Source organism: Toxorhynchites rutilus, chromosome 1 (genome assembly GCF_029784135.1).
Source record: "Toxorhynchites rutilus septentrionalis strain SRP chromosome 1, ASM2978413v1, whole genome shotgun sequence".
NCBI lineage: Eukaryota > Metazoa > Arthropoda > Insecta > Diptera > Culicidae > Toxorhynchites > Toxorhynchites rutilus.
In genome coordinates, this window is record NC_073744.1 from 205,847,359 (window position 1) to 205,864,676 (window position 17,318).

General features: G+C 40.8%; 1 protein-coding gene across 1 annotated transcript; it reads left to right on the plus strand.

Annotated features, from left to right (window-relative positions):
- Nucleotides 1-394: 394 nt before the first annotated feature.
- On the plus strand, nucleotides 395-3,512 carry LOC129763168 (proton-coupled amino acid transporter-like protein CG1139). The gene is made up of 2 exons (XM_055761976.1): nucleotides 395-2,880; nucleotides 2,941-3,512. The coding sequence occupies exons 1-2, from the start codon at nucleotides 1,880-1,882 to the stop codon at nucleotides 3,356-3,358; spliced, it is 1,419 nt and encodes a 472-aa protein (XP_055617951.1). The 5' UTR covers nucleotides 395-1,879; the 3' UTR covers nucleotides 3,359-3,512.
- Nucleotides 3,513-17,318: the final 13,806 nt, after the last annotated feature.

Sequence of the window (17,318 nt, forward strand, 5' to 3'; positions counted from 1 at the left end):
GTCAACATACAAAATACCAAACGGACGAACAAGAGTTCGTGTTTAGTATGTAAGGTTGATTCATGTGTTGCAGATCAAATCAACCACGACTCGTGGAAGCCACACGATTAGTCGGGTAATTAATGGCACAACCACGATAACGACAACACTGGCAGGGGACATATAGTTGAAAAATTACAGTGCATCACGAACGAGCACCCGGTTCTCCCGAAGGAACACATGCAGGGCTCTACCGCTCCACGACAGACAACTGAAATGCAGTGCCGATTGCAGTTCTCTATTAACGTGTTGTTTTCGTGGTAGGGCTCTATCTTCTAGACATGAAATGTGAATAACATTGGCACGTCGTGGAGATAAATTTTCTTGCTATGAATGCAAACAGATTAGAGTATTCTAGTCAGGATCGAGCGCCACCGCTTAGCAATTCCAGTCCGCGCATTCAGCTATTCGCGGCGTTGTTTTGACGTGGATGATATTAGTCAAACAAGTACATGGATTGAAATCTTTTGAAAAGATAGGCGATTTTTGTTACGGTCACCGAACGGCGCCTCAGGATGAGAAAGGTTATCAAGGTTACTACTCGTCTTCTCAGCATAATTCTCGCAATGAAAATAGCAGTGTAAACATAATTAATTTGGACATTTCGCATGTGTGGATTTTTCTAACCGGCTAGAAAACTGAGTTTGATCTCTGAGCTCGCAAATATTTACCTTCGGCGCGACGGCTCGTCCGAAAGTGTCAACAAACTGCCCGAAATACGGACCAGCGTGATCATTTTCCTATATTGTTTTTGTTTTTCGCTGCTCTTCCTCTTCTTTTTTTTTGTGGAAATGTAACTACGTGACGCTAACGATGTGCTCCATCCGGGCCTATTCCATGGGTGGAGAAAATCACCGATTGAATTAATCTGTCACAGCTGTGTGGTGCACGATGTTTTGATTCACAACAACAAAAGCAACGGTTTCGAGCGGTTCACTGAAATTTTCCGTGTGGAAAAAGCCGCCGAAAAAATCACTCTTTCACGTGAATAACCAACATCAAAATATTGTGACTCATACATGCGTTATCTATCCCTGAGGCAACCACGGCTAATAGTAGTGGGATGGAAACTGCCATGAACCCAACAAAATACAAATACGGAAACTATATCATCGCAATTCGTGTGATTCCGGTTCGGGCGCCAAGTGTTTCTGTACGTCGACTTCCTTCTACTGCTTTCATGTGAGACGTTTTTCGGTTTTGAATTGGAAGTTGATTACCAAGATTCGGGTGATTAACAATGGCGCAGTTAAGCACTCGACCACGGGAGCCACCGAATGACGTTGCCGAACACTGTAATCACTAATAACCAAAAGTATTAATGGTTGATAAGCTGCCGGGCGCCAAATAATAATATTCGCATACACACACACGTATCAATCGACACCGAAGGTGCGTATTGCTTCGGACATGGTCCACCATGCGGTCCAACAGAAAAATTCGGCTGCGTCACAATAGAGGTGATAAGAGTTGGGTGTTGTATATACATAACAAAAAGGAAGAGCAAAACAAAACGGATGCTGCTGGTTTCGGCCGGTTTTTTTCTCAAGATAATTCCTCAATCGAATTCCCTCGATAACACAGCCGTAATCTATGAGTTAACAAAAAGCAGAGTGTACGATCAGTGTCGATCGCAACTTTGAAGCAGAAGGATCATACCAATCCAGCAATAAAACAGTGAAACAGAACAGTGAGTTCGCTCAGAGTGAAGCCTATTAGATCTTCAACAGTTTTTATTCGGCAAATGCATATCAAGTGCTCTTGGATAAGGGATCAAACAAGACGAGTTACTGTGCGGTTCTACTTGGTCGTTGTTCTAGACAAGGGATAAATCCATAAGATGACACCCAATCCGAACAACCTGGAAGCGGCTCCTCTGCTGGATGAAAACGACAACAAACAGAGAGAGAAGCCGTCGCCGTTGCAAGTAACATTCAATCCAACGAAACAATTCTACGGCTCGACGAATCAATGGAACAAAATACTCCGCTACGATCCACTTCAACACCGAAAGTTGGACCATCCGACCACCAACATAGACACACTCCTGCACATGTTGAACGGAAATCTCGGAACCGGCATCCTTGCTATGCCGGACGCCTTCAAGAATGCAGGACTCTACGTGGGGTTCTTCGGCACCATGATTATGGGAGTCATTTGTACCCATAGTATGCATATTTTAGTCAAATGTTCCCATGAACTGTGCCGACGATATGAGATGCCGTCGATGTCTTTCTCGGAAGTAGGCCAGTACGCACTAGAATCCGGATCTAGCTCTCTGCATCGGTTCAGCCGCCTGATTGGCGTACTTATCAACTGCTTCCTCATCCTGATGCAGGTTGGCTTCTGCTGTGTGTATTTCCTCTTCGTGGCGGTCAATTTGTGCGACTTTCTGGAGTATGTCGAAATTAAAGTCGAGGTGTTCACCATTTTACTGTGCCTGTTGATTCCTCTCATTGCGATGAACATGATCAGAAGCCTCAAATATCTGACACCGACATCGCTGGTGGCATCCGCGCTGGCTGTATCGGGAATTACGATTGCCTTCATGTTTTTGCTCCAGGATCTTCCCCACAGCACATCGGTCGCACCAGTGTCCGAATGGAGCACTATGCCGCTTTATTTCGGGACCGCAATGTATGCCTTCGAAGGCATTGGCGTGATCTTGCCATTGGAGAACAATATGAAGACGCCAAGAGATTTTCGCCGGTGGAACGGAGTATTGAATACGGGAATGACGATAGTGGTTTGTTTGTATTCGGCCGTCGGGTTCTATGGGTATCTCAAGTATGGCGAGGAGGCCCAAGGTAGCATCACTTTGAATCTTCCAAATCATGAGTTGTAAGTGTTTATGTGAAACCATTTGGAGGTTATTTCTGATAGAATGAATCTATTTTACAGTTTGGCACAGCTTGTACGTCTACTGATGGCAATCGCCGTCTTCGCATCCTACGCGCTTCAGTTCTATGTTCCAATGACCATCATAGGACCCCCGGTTCGACGCTGGTTCGGCTCCAGTGACGCACAGGATTGGGCTGAATACGCTCTGCGAATCGCCCTTATTCTGTTCACATTCACATTGGCCGCAATCATTCCCAATCTTGGGGCGTTCATTTCGCTGGTCGGCGCCGTTAGTACCTCCATGTTGGCGCTGGTCTTCCCACCTTTGATCGAAATCGCCACCTACTGGCCGAACCGGCAGTACGGCACGTGGAATTGGATTCTCTGGAAGGATATCGTGATCACGTTCTTCGGGCTGGGTGGGTTCTTCATCGGAACCAGCACCAGTGTGACGCACATCATTACCGAGTGGAAGTGAACGGAAATTAATTTTTCCCGAAATTATTTTCTTGTACAAAGTATCGATTGAGGTTCCGCTAGTAGGGCAACTCCCAGAATTGCCAGTTCCGGAACGGCGAATTTGTGATATTGTAATTTATTCCTAACTTTATGTAGTGAACTAAGTGTATTACGTGAAAAAAAACAATGTAGTTATAGTAGTAAACGATTATTGAATGAATTGAGAACCGTCCCCATACTATTTTCGCTGCGGTGCACTATGAATGACACACAGCTCATGAAGATCTTATTATCTTAGATCACGTAAAACTATCTTTCATGTGCTTGAGATTTGAATTATGATTAATTATTGTTTCTGTTTTCCCATTCCAAAGCAATCAAAATTCAAGAATGGGTCTAGCATTTTTTCACGTCTCAGCACGTGAATACTTTTTTTTCCTGCACGCAGAATTTTCTGCTGATAATACGAATATTCTCCACTCTTTCTGTTTATCAATCAGCTCAACCAACAGCTCAACCAACAGCTCGTATCAAGCCAGAGTGTAAACACAAATACGAACAAGTAGCCCTCATAGCATGGGCACGTATCAAGTTCGGCTCCGAACGTTCCGAGCAAAAACAGCCTCCGGCGGCCAACGTGGTGCACTCATGCTCCGATATCTCCCGGTCACGGACGATTGCTGTGGATCGAACTAGTTTCGATTACCACGCTCTTCTTTTTTCGAGACTGAGTCACCCATCAGCGGACGCGGAGATACTGTGCAGCATCACAGCCGTGTTTCGTGTCGCAGGTCAAGGAAGAAGTCTTTCCTAGGGGAAATGTTTGCCACTTGTTTCGTATCTCATCGCGCTACCATTCCTATCGTCGTTTTCGATGCAAAAAAGAAACTCGTCAGTTGATAAAACTTAATACTTAAAAACTTAATACTGAAATTTTGATGAAAAAAAACAGGGGTATGACAATCGTTTAATTAATATGCGTAAAAGAGCTAACGCCTCGAAACTATCGAAGGAAGTATGTTTACAATTGAACACAAAAATATCAGCAGAAGCAAGTTTTTTTTTACTTTTGCACAAACAATTTAATTTTCCCTATTGGGTTGGGGAATAAGTTCATAGCGTTTTCATATTTCTTTTATTTTACAATGATTTGTTTGCTGTTTGGCAAAGGTTAAGTATTCAATCGATAGAACTTTTTCTGCTCCACAAAACTATGTTAATTGTATTTTTGAGTTATTTAATTTATTATTAACTAACGGAACACGAAGCTTAATTCCTCATAAGTGAAATCCAGTTGGACTAACAACAATATCACTGTGGAACATATGGGTAAAGGTTAAGTATTCAATCGATAGAACTTTTTCTGCTTCGCAAAACTATGATAATTGTATTTTTGAGTTATTTTATTTATTATCAACTAACGGAACACGAAGCTCAATTCCTCAAACGTGAAATCCAATTGGACTAACGACAATATCATTGTGGAACATATGGGAAATATATTTTTTGAACTTTTCTCAAAGTTTTCCAAAAATTACAAAACTGTTTCTCAACATTGATCCACGCAACATTGAACAGAGCCATACATTTCGCCTTCCATTTTTATTTATACAGATGTTCTTACGAATCTCCTAATGATATGGCATTGTATTGGCATGTACCTATTTTGCTGTCAGTTCCAACAAAGTGCATCTCAAATTTAAAAATAAATTTCTTAGTAATAGCTCGTGTAAAATTGTCTACAAACAATGTACTTCCTTCATTTAATAATTTATCCTCAAGTTAAATGCAGACGCTTTAGCTAGGTCAACATAGAACATTTCGCAGGTATCTCATCTAGATATACTTTCACAGAGCATGTGGGATAGTATAAGCCCCACTTGCTGTGGAGCACAGTTTGAGTAAATTTTCACGATGTTCATGTGAAAAGTAGTCCTGAATTGATCATTAAGGAACAGAAGATCGATTCAGTTGTCGTAGGATTACGTCTTTCGGGAACATATTGGGGTACAAATTGAAAATCGAAAATCGAGCACATCGTGAAAATTGTCCAATTTCAAACGTTTATTGATGGGGGTCTCCGTAGCCACATTGGTTGCGCGTTCGCTTAGTAAGCGATCGATCGTGAGTTCAAAGCTCAGGGCCCTCATTGACCATCTTTGTGTTATTACAGAATAACTACGTCCACGCAACAATCATCAGCGATGGAGATCGATCCACGGTCGAAATAAGATCGATTCATCCATACAACTGCTCTTCCCTATAAAGACACATCGGGTTGCTGTTCTATAAATAACTCAACGATGATCAATCAACTGTCTCCGCTGTCCGGTCTAACTGGATAATGGAAGAACAGAAGGAAAACTCTTACGCCTAAATGGCTACTGTGTGAATGTGTACCATAAGCAATGGTATAAAAGAAATACTCGCAAATGGCAACTGTGTAATGTGCTAATTATGTGACATGTGACATGTACACGATTAAAATTCGGCTCTGTTACAGATAAAATGCTAATGAGCCTAAAATAAATAAAAGGGATTAAAAAAAACGTTTATTGCTCAGTCATCTCATGATGGATTGATGGAATTTTGCGCCAATCGATTTCGGCACTCCATAAAAATGTTTATATTGAATAAAATAATATATGTCACGAAACTAACTATCGAACAATTGAAAAATCTCAACCCCTTTCCTACCGGAAATATCCACTTCTAATTGGCCTAAATTGACGACACATGCGGCGGTTCCCTAACAGAGACATCTAAACCAAGCTACCTGGAGGAAATCGACGTTGTAAATATAGTCGGGGCATTTTTATATTGCAAGTAGGGTGAGTGATACGATTAATTCTAGCAAATAAAATTTAAACTTGAAAATTTAATGTTGGTTGCTTCGTGAAATTTCATATCAATGACCGATCGGGTATTGTGAAAAAAATAGCAAATAGTGTAATAGTGTAATTGTAAAATTGTATATGGTAGCAGTTGTGTAAAAAATGACTTGATATATGAAACGATTTATTTCAATTTTCATAAATAAAGACCAAGGCGTGTTCCCGCTCGAGAACGGGTCATTCGGCTGTCTGTTTTGTTGTATTCATTTTCACACAAGGAAAATTCATGCGGCGAGAAAAAATTGGAAAAGTGAGGAAATATTCGAACAAGTGATTTCCCATATGCTCTACTTATAGTATTAGGTGTTGTTATTCCAATTAAAATTCGCATTGGGTTGGAATAAACACTCAAAAAGTAAAAATTATAAAACAAAATTATCTTTTACATTTCAAATATGTTTTCTCTATATTAAAGCAACAAGTTTTACTGATGAGAAAAATTGATTATTGGGTTCGGTAAACACTGGTGGAGTGAAAAAACATTACCCAACAACCAAACAAAATGCCACCAAATCAGTATCAAAGAGTTTAACGATGTAATTCTTCAAACATATCCAAAACCAGCAGATAGCCTAACGAAATCCTACGTCAACTATGCGATCGTGTCTCGGACACAACCTTCCTATGACTTTTTTGGTTAAACGTTATTGTTTCTCGTTTATTTCTCTGATTACTGTCTAGCATAAAGTGACCAGACGTTACGCGGGACAGTCCCGCATTTCAACAAAATGTCCCGCGGTAGATTACGTCCCGCGAAACGTCCCGCGTTTGGCAAAAGAAACGAAAATGTCCCGCGATATCAGTATATTTAGGGGGTCTTCGTAGCCACTTGGTTACGCGTTCGCTTACCAAGCGATCGATCGTGAGTTCAAACTCAGGGCCCTCAATTGACCATCTTTGTGTTGTTATAGAATAACTACGTCCACGCAACCATCATCAGCGATGGAAATCGATCCACGGTGGAACAAAGATCGATTCATCCATACAACTGCTCTGCTCTGCAAGAAATATCGGGCTGCTGTTCTATAAATAACTCAACAATGATCAATATCAACTGTCTCCGCTGTCCGGTCTGCTGAACAATGGAAGAACAGAAAGAATACCCTTACGCCTAAATGGCTACTACTGTGTAATTTACCATAATGTAATGGAACAGAAAACTTAACGCCTAAATGGCTACTACTAACTACTGTGTAATTCACAATTTATAGAAACTTAAACATATGTACATGTACACGATTAAACCCGGCTCTGTTACAGCTAAATGCTAATGAGCCTAATAAATAAATGGGATAAAAAAAAAAAAAAAAAAAAAATCAGTATATTTCAATATCACAATCTAATCATGTTGATTTTCTTAAATGGATGAACCTCAAAAAAAACTTTTATTTGGCAGACTGTTCAAGAGCGCTTCTAATACATCCTAAGACTAATACGTTGAGCTGGTTTCATCGCACCGACAGTGGGCTTTTTGTTTAGAGAGTGTCAACTGGAAGCGACATCAACAAAAATGGAAAATGATTTTTATAAAAGTCCCCTATTAATCCGCAAGGGACCAACGCAAGTCAAACGAAAAGATCATCTTTGATCCTCTAGCTCAGGGCTCAGGGCTTAACGTTTTAAATAAGCCGGAAAAACTAGTGTATACTCGACAGGAAGAGGGAGGGTTGTTTGATGAAGTATCGTGAATGAAGCGCTGGGCGGTCTTACGGAAGTTGGTCGGAACCTCAACCATGGTCGATGAAAAGATGTATGTCGGCGTGTTTTTTTACACTTTCGTGGCTTTGGTGGTCGACTGTCTCTCCATTTTGGCCATTCACCCAAAAGTTTTTAACGGTCGCAGCTGGGGAGTGTTGTGCTCCCTTGGCCGAGTGGTTAGCGTCATAACTAACATGCCGGGTGTTCGGGTTCGATTCCCGTTCTGGTCGGGGGGATTTTTCGTCAAAGAAATTTCCTCCGACTTGCACTGTGATCACGCGTATTCTAGAGCTTGCCACTCAAAATGCATTCAAGGCGTGTTATTTGGCATAGAAATCTCAACTAAGTACTAATAAAAATGACGCAAGTAATACTACGTTGAGACGGCGAAGTTCCTCTAGGAACGTTAGTGCCATTGAAGAAGAAGAAGCTGGGGAGTGTTGAGAAGGTTGGCGGTCTTCGCGACAATGATTATCTCCAGCCGATCCATCCTCCAGTGATCTTTTGGCATAATGGGCTGATCCCAGGTTCGGCATAAAGACCACATCACCTCCGCAACTTCCGGCAATCACTTCGTACTATATATCTCCCCGTTCACAATATGATTATAAAGGACATTCGCTTCACATCTGTCAGAGAAGGACCTTCTTCGAGAACTTGGTGTGGATGATATATTCGAAGTCATCTCTTACCTGGGGAACGTAAAGTACCCAATCCCCTGCCATTCGTTAAATTCTAGCATCAAGTACGTCTCGTCTTTCATTATAAGCACGGAAAGAAGTTTTTCACCAGTGAAAAAGAAGTTTTTCACCAGTGAAAAAGAAGTTTCTCATTTCTTTGATTGGAAAGAGTATTTTCACCAGCACCTCAAGCTACTCCTTCTGGGTGATTGCTGGCTGCTCAGATACGGCCGGTCTCATCTGACGCTTCCACATAAAAATGTCCAGTTTGACCAGATTCACCGTTTGGCCGGTTGCTTCGATGTCCCGGCTTAAGGAGCAGTAGGGATATGATGTTGTAAATACCAGATCGGCTATATCTGGCGGACACAAAGTGCCTCAGGATGTCCAACTCCTTCGCTGTGGGGTGGAGCTTGCAGTATGAAAAAATCATCAAGATGCTTGACAGTATAGCATTCCATTCGGTAATATTAGTAATTTCTTTTTCAAAGAAAATTGTAGAATTCGAATCGTGCTTGCCAGGCGTAAATGCTCTGATTGAGCGAGTGGTTTTCAGGCGCAAACAAAATCTAAGCCACCGAAAAATCACAACTGAGTGCCGATACTTAGAAAAAAATAATACATATCAGTTCAGACTCGCTAAACTATGGTATATGTTCCCACAACGTATATAAATAACATTTTGTTATTTGTGTCCCGCGTTAGACCTCTGACCATCTGGTCACTTTAGTCTAGCAGGGCTCGGCAAAGTCATATTCAACTGAGGATAGTCAGCGGACTATGAAGAAAGTTGCCTTCGTATTCAATTGGAAATAGGTTTTGGCTTCTTCCAGCAGTTTCTCCGTCAACATGACTGTTGTCTAGTGCACCGATAGTAAATTTGGGCTCCACAAGAAACACGACCGAATTGCGCTAGGGGACGAACGTGTTAAAGCGAGCTATTGCCGGAAAACTACTTGGAGAATAGCGGATGGGAATTTTGGTTCACTGGCCTATAGCCAAGACCTTGCCCCTTCCGACACCCTTTTGTTTCGATCGATGCAGAACGCTTTGAGTGGAATACTAAACATAGGATAGATTCATTGTCGTTTTTGTCATTTTTGGCTTCAAAATATGAACGCTTATTTTACGATAGAATCCGTAATTTGTCGGATGGGAAAAAGTGGTGGCCAGCGATAGACAATACACTGAATTCTTTTTTTAAGCAATTGATGCGTGCGCGCAAAAAAATCGCGTAATTTCGAGAGAATCGCATAAAAAACAGATTGTCCCATCACAACCACCCTCGCGCGCATTGGGATCGTTGATAGTAATATTTGCGTTTGTGATGATGGTGTGATTATGACATCAAGCATGTGGTTTGGTCCTGTACAAACTTCCGTTCTGCCAGGGCTCATCTATCGGATTCACTCAGGGCACTAGGAAGGCAATTCGACTTACCGGTTAGAAACATCTTAGCTAGTCGCGAACTCAACCTAATGCTTCCTCTTTACCAATTTCTCAAAAGAAATGATATCTCAGTTTGATGGGTACAATGAACAATGAACATTATCATACAGCATGTATGATAATGATCCAAAGATCGCACATTAAAAGTGACAAATTATCAAAGATGCCGCTTCCCCGAACAGACTGCGGGACAAATTTACGCAACGAATTTCCCAAACGAACACAGAATGTCAACTTCAAAAAGCAGGAGAACGGCTCGTGAAAAGCTGTGATGGAATATGAATGGCACGATATGCGAGCATGTGTGGGAGAACTTTACGTGTGTCCAAACCGCTCATGACCGCTGGTGTATTTGTTATTGTGAAGAATAATAACAGTATAACAGAGGGATTTCGCGCCGACTCGTGTCGCGGAGTTGGCAGCACAGGAGAATTAATTGAATTTTGTGTAAGCGAGAATTTAATTTGTTAATTTTGGCATCTATGTATACTTCATATCTGTGACCAATTCCTGCATGACGTAACAACGTTTTGAATCACTAAAAACATGTTTTTTGAAGTTCTCATGTTCTCATTTTTAGCACCGTTAAAACAAATTAAAATGAACTTTATTCTATGATTTGTCAACTATACTCCTGTAAAGATGTTCGGTTGGAATTCGATTTTATAAAAGTTGAAACGATCATTCTAAATTCTTTATAAAGGTTGAATTTGATCATCTTCGTGGCTACCCTATTATGCACACACTGCACATTAGGGTTCCAATGAAAATAGCCATCTCGAATTTCTAAAAGCTACCACATAGAAAATGTTCACCACCTCGAAAACGCAACCTATGCAAAATTTCAGCTTAATCGGACTGAAGGGAGAATGGCGTAAAACAGCTAAAGTTTGAGTTTTTAGAAAATCAAAAAATCATTCAAGAAGAGATCGAATGATCGGGGTTTCTTCGTGTTCTGTTGTTTGAAGCAAAAATGGCAGTGGAGAAATTATTCATCCACCCTTTTATACCAAACCATCAAACGGTAATTTTCAGGGTCACCAAATTATTATCAGGGAAGTGTTTTAGGGCCCATTTTGTTTATTTTATACATAAATGATCTGCGACGAGTTTTACGATACTGTGACATTAATTTGTTCGCGGACGATACTGTCCTGTTCATCGCAGCTAAGGATATAAAAGAAACCGCGGAACACATAGACGAAGATTTGCATTCTCTGGCTCAGTGGCTTAAATTCAAACAATTAAAGTTAAATGTTGGCAAAACAAAATACATGCTCATTTCTGCAGCAAACTCCAGTATTGACGTAAATTTTGAAATAGATGGTGAGACATTAGAACGCGTGAAAGAAATCAAATACTTAGGAGTTATTATTGATGACACGTTAACTTTCAAGTCTCACATCAATAATGTCATCAAAAAGATTGCCAAGAAGTACGGCGTTTTGTGTCGTTTGAAGAAAGAGTTGACAATAAACAGTAAAATTAAATTGTATAAATCATTGATTTCACCGCACATAGATTTTTGCTCTTCGATCCTCTTCCTTGCAAATAATACACAATTAACGAGATTGCAGCGTTTACAAAATAAAGTAATGCGTTTGATTTTAAGATGTAGTAGATACACTTCCTCTAGTTTGATGTTGGACGCGCTACAGTGGCTATCTGTGAAGCAGAGAATTTATTACATGACAATGGTGTTCATCTTCAAAATTTTGAACGATATTTAATATATATATAAAAGAAACCGCGGAACACATAGACGAAGATTTGCATTCTCTGGCTCAGTGGCTTAAATTCAAACAATTAAAGTTAAATGTTGGCAAAACAAAATACATGCTCATTTCTGCAGCAAACTCCATTATTGACGTAAATTTTGAAATAGATGGTGAGACATTAGAACGCGTGAAAGAAATCAAATACTTAGGAGTTATTATTGATGACACGTTAACTTTCAAGTCTCACATCAATAATGTCATCAAAAAGATTGCCAAGAAGTACGGCGTTTTGTGTCGTTTGAAGAAAGAGTTGACAATAAACAGTAAAATTAAATTGTATAAATCATTGATTTCACCGCACATAGATTTTTGCTCTTCGATCCTCTTCCTTGCAAATAATACACAATTAACGAGATTGCAGCGTTTACAAAATAAAGTAATGCGTTTGATTTTAAGATGTAGTAGATACACTTCCTCTAGTTTGATGTTGGACGCGCTACAGTGGCTATCTGTGAAGCAGAGAATTTATTACATGACAATGGTGTTCATCTTCAAAATTTTGAACGATATGCTGCCTCGATATTTGTGTGATCGAATTGAAAGAGGAAGTGATGTTCATAGATACAATACAAGAAACGCGAATGATGCAAGAACACCCAACTTTATGTTTAGTAGGTCGCAGAACTCGTTGTTATATAAAGGTATAAATTTCTTCAATTCGATGCCCAGAGAAATTAAACGTGCGGCAACAATGGCAGAGTTCAAGAAAATGTGTATTTCACACGTAAAATCTGTTTTGTAAACAGGTTTTATAATTTTTTTTCTCCTAAATCATTCATTTATGTTTTCACTTGATAAAAATTAATAAAATTTATTTACAGGTTAAACTACCATGTTCGTACTGATGATGATGATTTTTTTTTGTTTTGTTTATGTATATTGTAAAAAAAAAGTAATAAGCGTTGTCTACGAGAGTTTGAGCCTCGCGCGCGTTTGGTCGGCCTGGACTATGTTAATGGAACACTGGAACACTGATACATAAGGAATTTGTGGGTCTGAAGTGGAAACTGGAATGGGGATAGCTCATTCAGAATTGTCGTAAACTATCTTATCATAAGATGGTTATATCGAGTATTTGTGAATGTGGCAGATCTCTATCATGTTCTAAGTAGACACTTTTAGATATTGGGTTCGATTCCCAATCTGTCAAGGATCTTCCCGGGTTGGAAATTTTCTTGACATGCCTTAAAAAAACTTTGGGTCTGTAGTTGGGATTATCATTATGATAATGTCGATAAGGATAGGACCATTGTTTTTCTTTTAAAGTTTTTGCCTATTTATGATGTTCGATTAATACAAATTCATGCCTGCAACAGAGTCAGTTCGCTGTTTTGTTTTATAATACTGATATCTTAATTTGGTTAAATATAAATATTATCTACTAGCTAACCCGGCAAACTTCGTCCCACTCATTTACTTGATTAACTCTCGAGTAATGCAGAAATTTGTGTTTTATCTGTCACCACCCCTAGCCACCCCTAAGAGAGGGGGGAGGGGTATCTAACCACCATAGAAACATTCATTGCACCCTAAAGTTTCCATATGCCTAATTTGGTTTAATTTGCTTGATTAATTCTCGGGTAATGCAAAAATTTGTGTTTCATTTGTACGGCAGCCCCCTCTAAGAGAGGGGGAAGGAGTATCTTAACACCATAGAAACATTTATTGCATCCTAAAACCTCCACATGCCAAATTTGGTTTCATTTGCTTGATTAATTCTCGAGTAATGCAGAAATTTGTGTTTCATTTGTATGGCAGGCCCCCCTTTGAGTGGGGGAAGGACTGTCTAACCATCATAGAAACATTTATTGCACCCTAAAACTTTCACATGCCAACTTTGGTTTCGTTTGATTGATTAATTTCCGAGTAATGCGAAAAATTGTGTTTCATTTGTATGACAGCCCCCTCTAAGAGAGGGGGAAGGAGTATCTTATCACCATAGAAACATTTATTGCATCCTAAAACCTCCACATGCCAAATTTGGTTTCATTTGCTTGATTAATTCTCGAGTAATGCAGAAATTTGTGTTTCATTTGTATGGCAGCCCCCCCTTTGAGTGGGGGAAGGACTGCCTAACCATCATAGAAACATTTATTGCACCCTAAAACTTTCACATGCCAACTTTGGTTTCGTTTGCTTGGTTAATTTCCGAGTAATGCAGAAATTTGTGTTTCATTTGTATGGCAGCCCCCCCTTAGAGAGGGGGGAGGGGTCTCAAAATATCACGAAAACATTTCCCGGCCCCAAAAACCCCTACATACCAATTTTCATGTCGATCGGTTCAGTAGTTTCCGAGTCTATAAGAATCAGACAGACAGACAGACATCACTCCATTTTTATATATATAAATTAGATAAATCGGCCAGTTCAAACATTTGTAGGGGTATGAGGTGGGTCATCATCATCATTTCTCAAAAAGTTTATCAATGAAATTTTCCAAATATATTCAAAATCAACGTGCAACAAGTAGCCTAACGTAATCCTACGTCAACTATGCAGTCGTGTCTTTTAAGAACTAAAGGGTGAACGTCAAAATTAAAAATAGAAGAATCATCCTAGATGCACACGTTTATAAAATGTGAGGTGTTCAGTTTTTTTAAATGTGCACTCGAAAGAAATACGTCAAATTTGAGCTGACCAAATTTTGACCGTTAAGAGCGATAATTTCTGAAATGAGTAAACTATTACGCTATAGACAATATACATACTTGGCTCAGGATGCCTAATTAGCAACTATATGTGGAAAAACAAGCATGAATGAATTCTGAGTGGGTGCTGCCAATCCCACAGACGAGTTGGTGCGAAATCCCTCTATAGTTTTATTTTTGCCCAGACCTGCTTCGCACAAATGATAATAAAACACCAAACATCTAGCGAAGAAAGTTCAATGGACGTGAAACTATTTTCTCTCCTTCGTGGGCACCCTTTTCCCGGGGTCTGTATCGTGCGTCGCCAATGAAATAAAATGAAGAAAAAAAAAAGACTCGCTACGTTGATCGAATGAATATCTCGGGCTAAGTAAATCGGAGCCAGTCAGTCCGTTAAAAGCAGCGAGACGTGCGCTAAAAGTGCACTCGCACAATAGAAAGTGTGCGCAAGGAAGCGTCTTTAATTTACGCAAACAGTCCGCGCGCGCTGTCCTGCGTTCCCGCCCACCCACTCATCTCATTCAGCACTATGTGCTTAAGACTTTCACCCGCTTCTCTCCTAGCAACGGTCAACGATTTAGATTTATTGAGTCTTAATTTCGCATTTCAGGAGATTGGTTCAATTTGTGTCACAGTCGATAATTGATTCTTCACGGGGTTAGCAGCTTGTTGGAGCAACGATCTGCCCCAACGATTCCGCCGCGGCGCTTGGCGCCTACATTCGCCGATGTCAACGATTGGCTAGCACCCAAACGCGCTGCCGATGATGAATGCGTACAACGATGGAGGCGGTTGGAGACGGCTTAAGTGGTTCGGTACCATGTATGGCGATGGTTACTTTTTTGGATATTTACCAATTCCAGACGCAGTGTTACTACCGATCGGCCAACGCTGCTGCCTTGTTTTCCTGCAGTGACCCGCTGCGATTCGAAGGTGGTTTAACCTATTTGGGACTCAACGAGCGAAATCAGCTGACGGTATGGCGCCGATCTGCTTGAAATTGATTATGCAGTCGTTATTGCTGAATTGCGTGGCAAGAGAGTAAGCACTCCGCTGCCTATGTCTCGCTTGAAGCGGTCGCTTTGTTTATACACTCATCAGTTTGACAATTGACTATTCAATTCCGCGACGAATTCGTGTCCCGCCATCGATCGCTGACGTGCCCACTCAGGCGTACAGTCGAATGCAAACAAGCTCCACACAAAAATTTGTGGCGACACTTGAATCTGAGCACTTCCGTCCTTTTGTTATTTCCATTTTGTTCATAAGTTAGCGACAACGCGCTAGTCGGATATACCTCAAACGTTCCGACGAAATTCGATAACCCGTGGTTCCTTATCGCGTAATATTGTTGGCGTTGACTTTCGCCTCAAACCGTGGCAAATCGCAAATCATTTCCCGTATAAGCCGAGCTCCCAAAGACAAGTGCGATGATTGCCTTCCCTCAATTCGAGCCTTCCAAGACGACACAGTTTGAAACTGGATATCGCCCGAGCATTCACAGGCGCTTATCCCAACGCTCCGATGGAACCATCCAACGCACGACGTATCGTTTTGACGCCGCTTCCAGATAATTCAAATTGAGCAGGAAATAACCGCTGTCAGCGATATCGATTAGAGTCCTACACTGATTTCAACTCTAGCGTATTTGAATTGATAAACATTATTGGCATTCATTTTTTCAGAATTCCAACAAGAACAGAGTTTTTGATGAATTACTCTTATGGTTCAAACGATAACCTGAACAAGACGATCACATCTCGAGATTTTATCGCGATGGGTATTGCAATTCGATACCCTTATCTAGATTAACGGCGCCGATAGCACTAATAACACATGGTTTAATTTATTTTCGTTTGTGCGTGACGCAGTGGCAGTTTCATCGGAACACTGCCCAACCCCCGTGACACGTTTCACATATTCACATTAAACAAAACAGTTGCTCAATCCCGATCCCAGTTGTGGGGGACAAACGAAAACACCGTGTCAGGATCGGCATCCAACGGCGGTGTGCAAACCACCGTTTCCTAGGTTCGGTCGATCGTTGGCCGACTCTGATTACTCATTTGTGTCGTCTGGGCGTTTCTTAATTAATTGATGTGGTCACCGCGCCACGGGATGCGATCAGCATAAGGCGGGTGTATGTTGATGTGCTCTGAAATTCGGTCAGATGGATGACTCGGATTGGAGCACACCGCCGCTATAATCACCGCTGATCGGTCAACAAATCTGTCGACCGGAGGGAAAAGGCTTGGCGGAACAGGCCGAAATGAAGTGTAGCTTTAAGCTCGAAAAATATTCGTGTTGGATGGTGTTGTTTTCAACATGTGGTCCGAATAGCGCTAATCATTGTTGTGACGGATGCGTCACTAGCTCGAGTTCTCAAGTCAACGCAGCGGCTGCAGTGAAAATGTAGAAAATTCGGCACAGACTGTGGCAAAATATCAGTTCACACCGTTCGAATGTGGAAAACATCAACGGATGATTAATTTTAACTGAATTCGGGTGGTATATTAATTTTTTTGTGAGCGTCACTGGACTACGGAATAACCTTCAGCTTCTCTTATGGGAACTTTTCTGGTTTGGGGCACACACAGCGTCATATAATTGCAATTGATGCAACCAACTTGCAGCTAGACAAAATACGACCTTCAAAATTTGGACGTTCGATATCGAGCGTCGTGATATGATATGATTCAACATATAAGAATCAGAAGGAGACTACTTCTCTATATGAAAGTATTTGACTGCATCCGCTTTGAGGTAATTTGTGTATCATGCCCATGTGAACATGCATCAGTGCTGTCCATCCAACAATAAACCAAAAGATAT

Coding starts and splice junctions, on each gene's coding strand:
- LOC129763168 (XM_055761976.1), top strand. CDS start 1,880: ATGACACCCAATCCGAACAACCTGGAAGCGGCTCCTCTGCTGGATGAA. Junction 2,881..2,940: donor AATCTTCCAAATCATGAGTT/GTAAGTGTTTAT, acceptor TCTATTTTACAG/TTTGGCACAGCTTGTACGTC.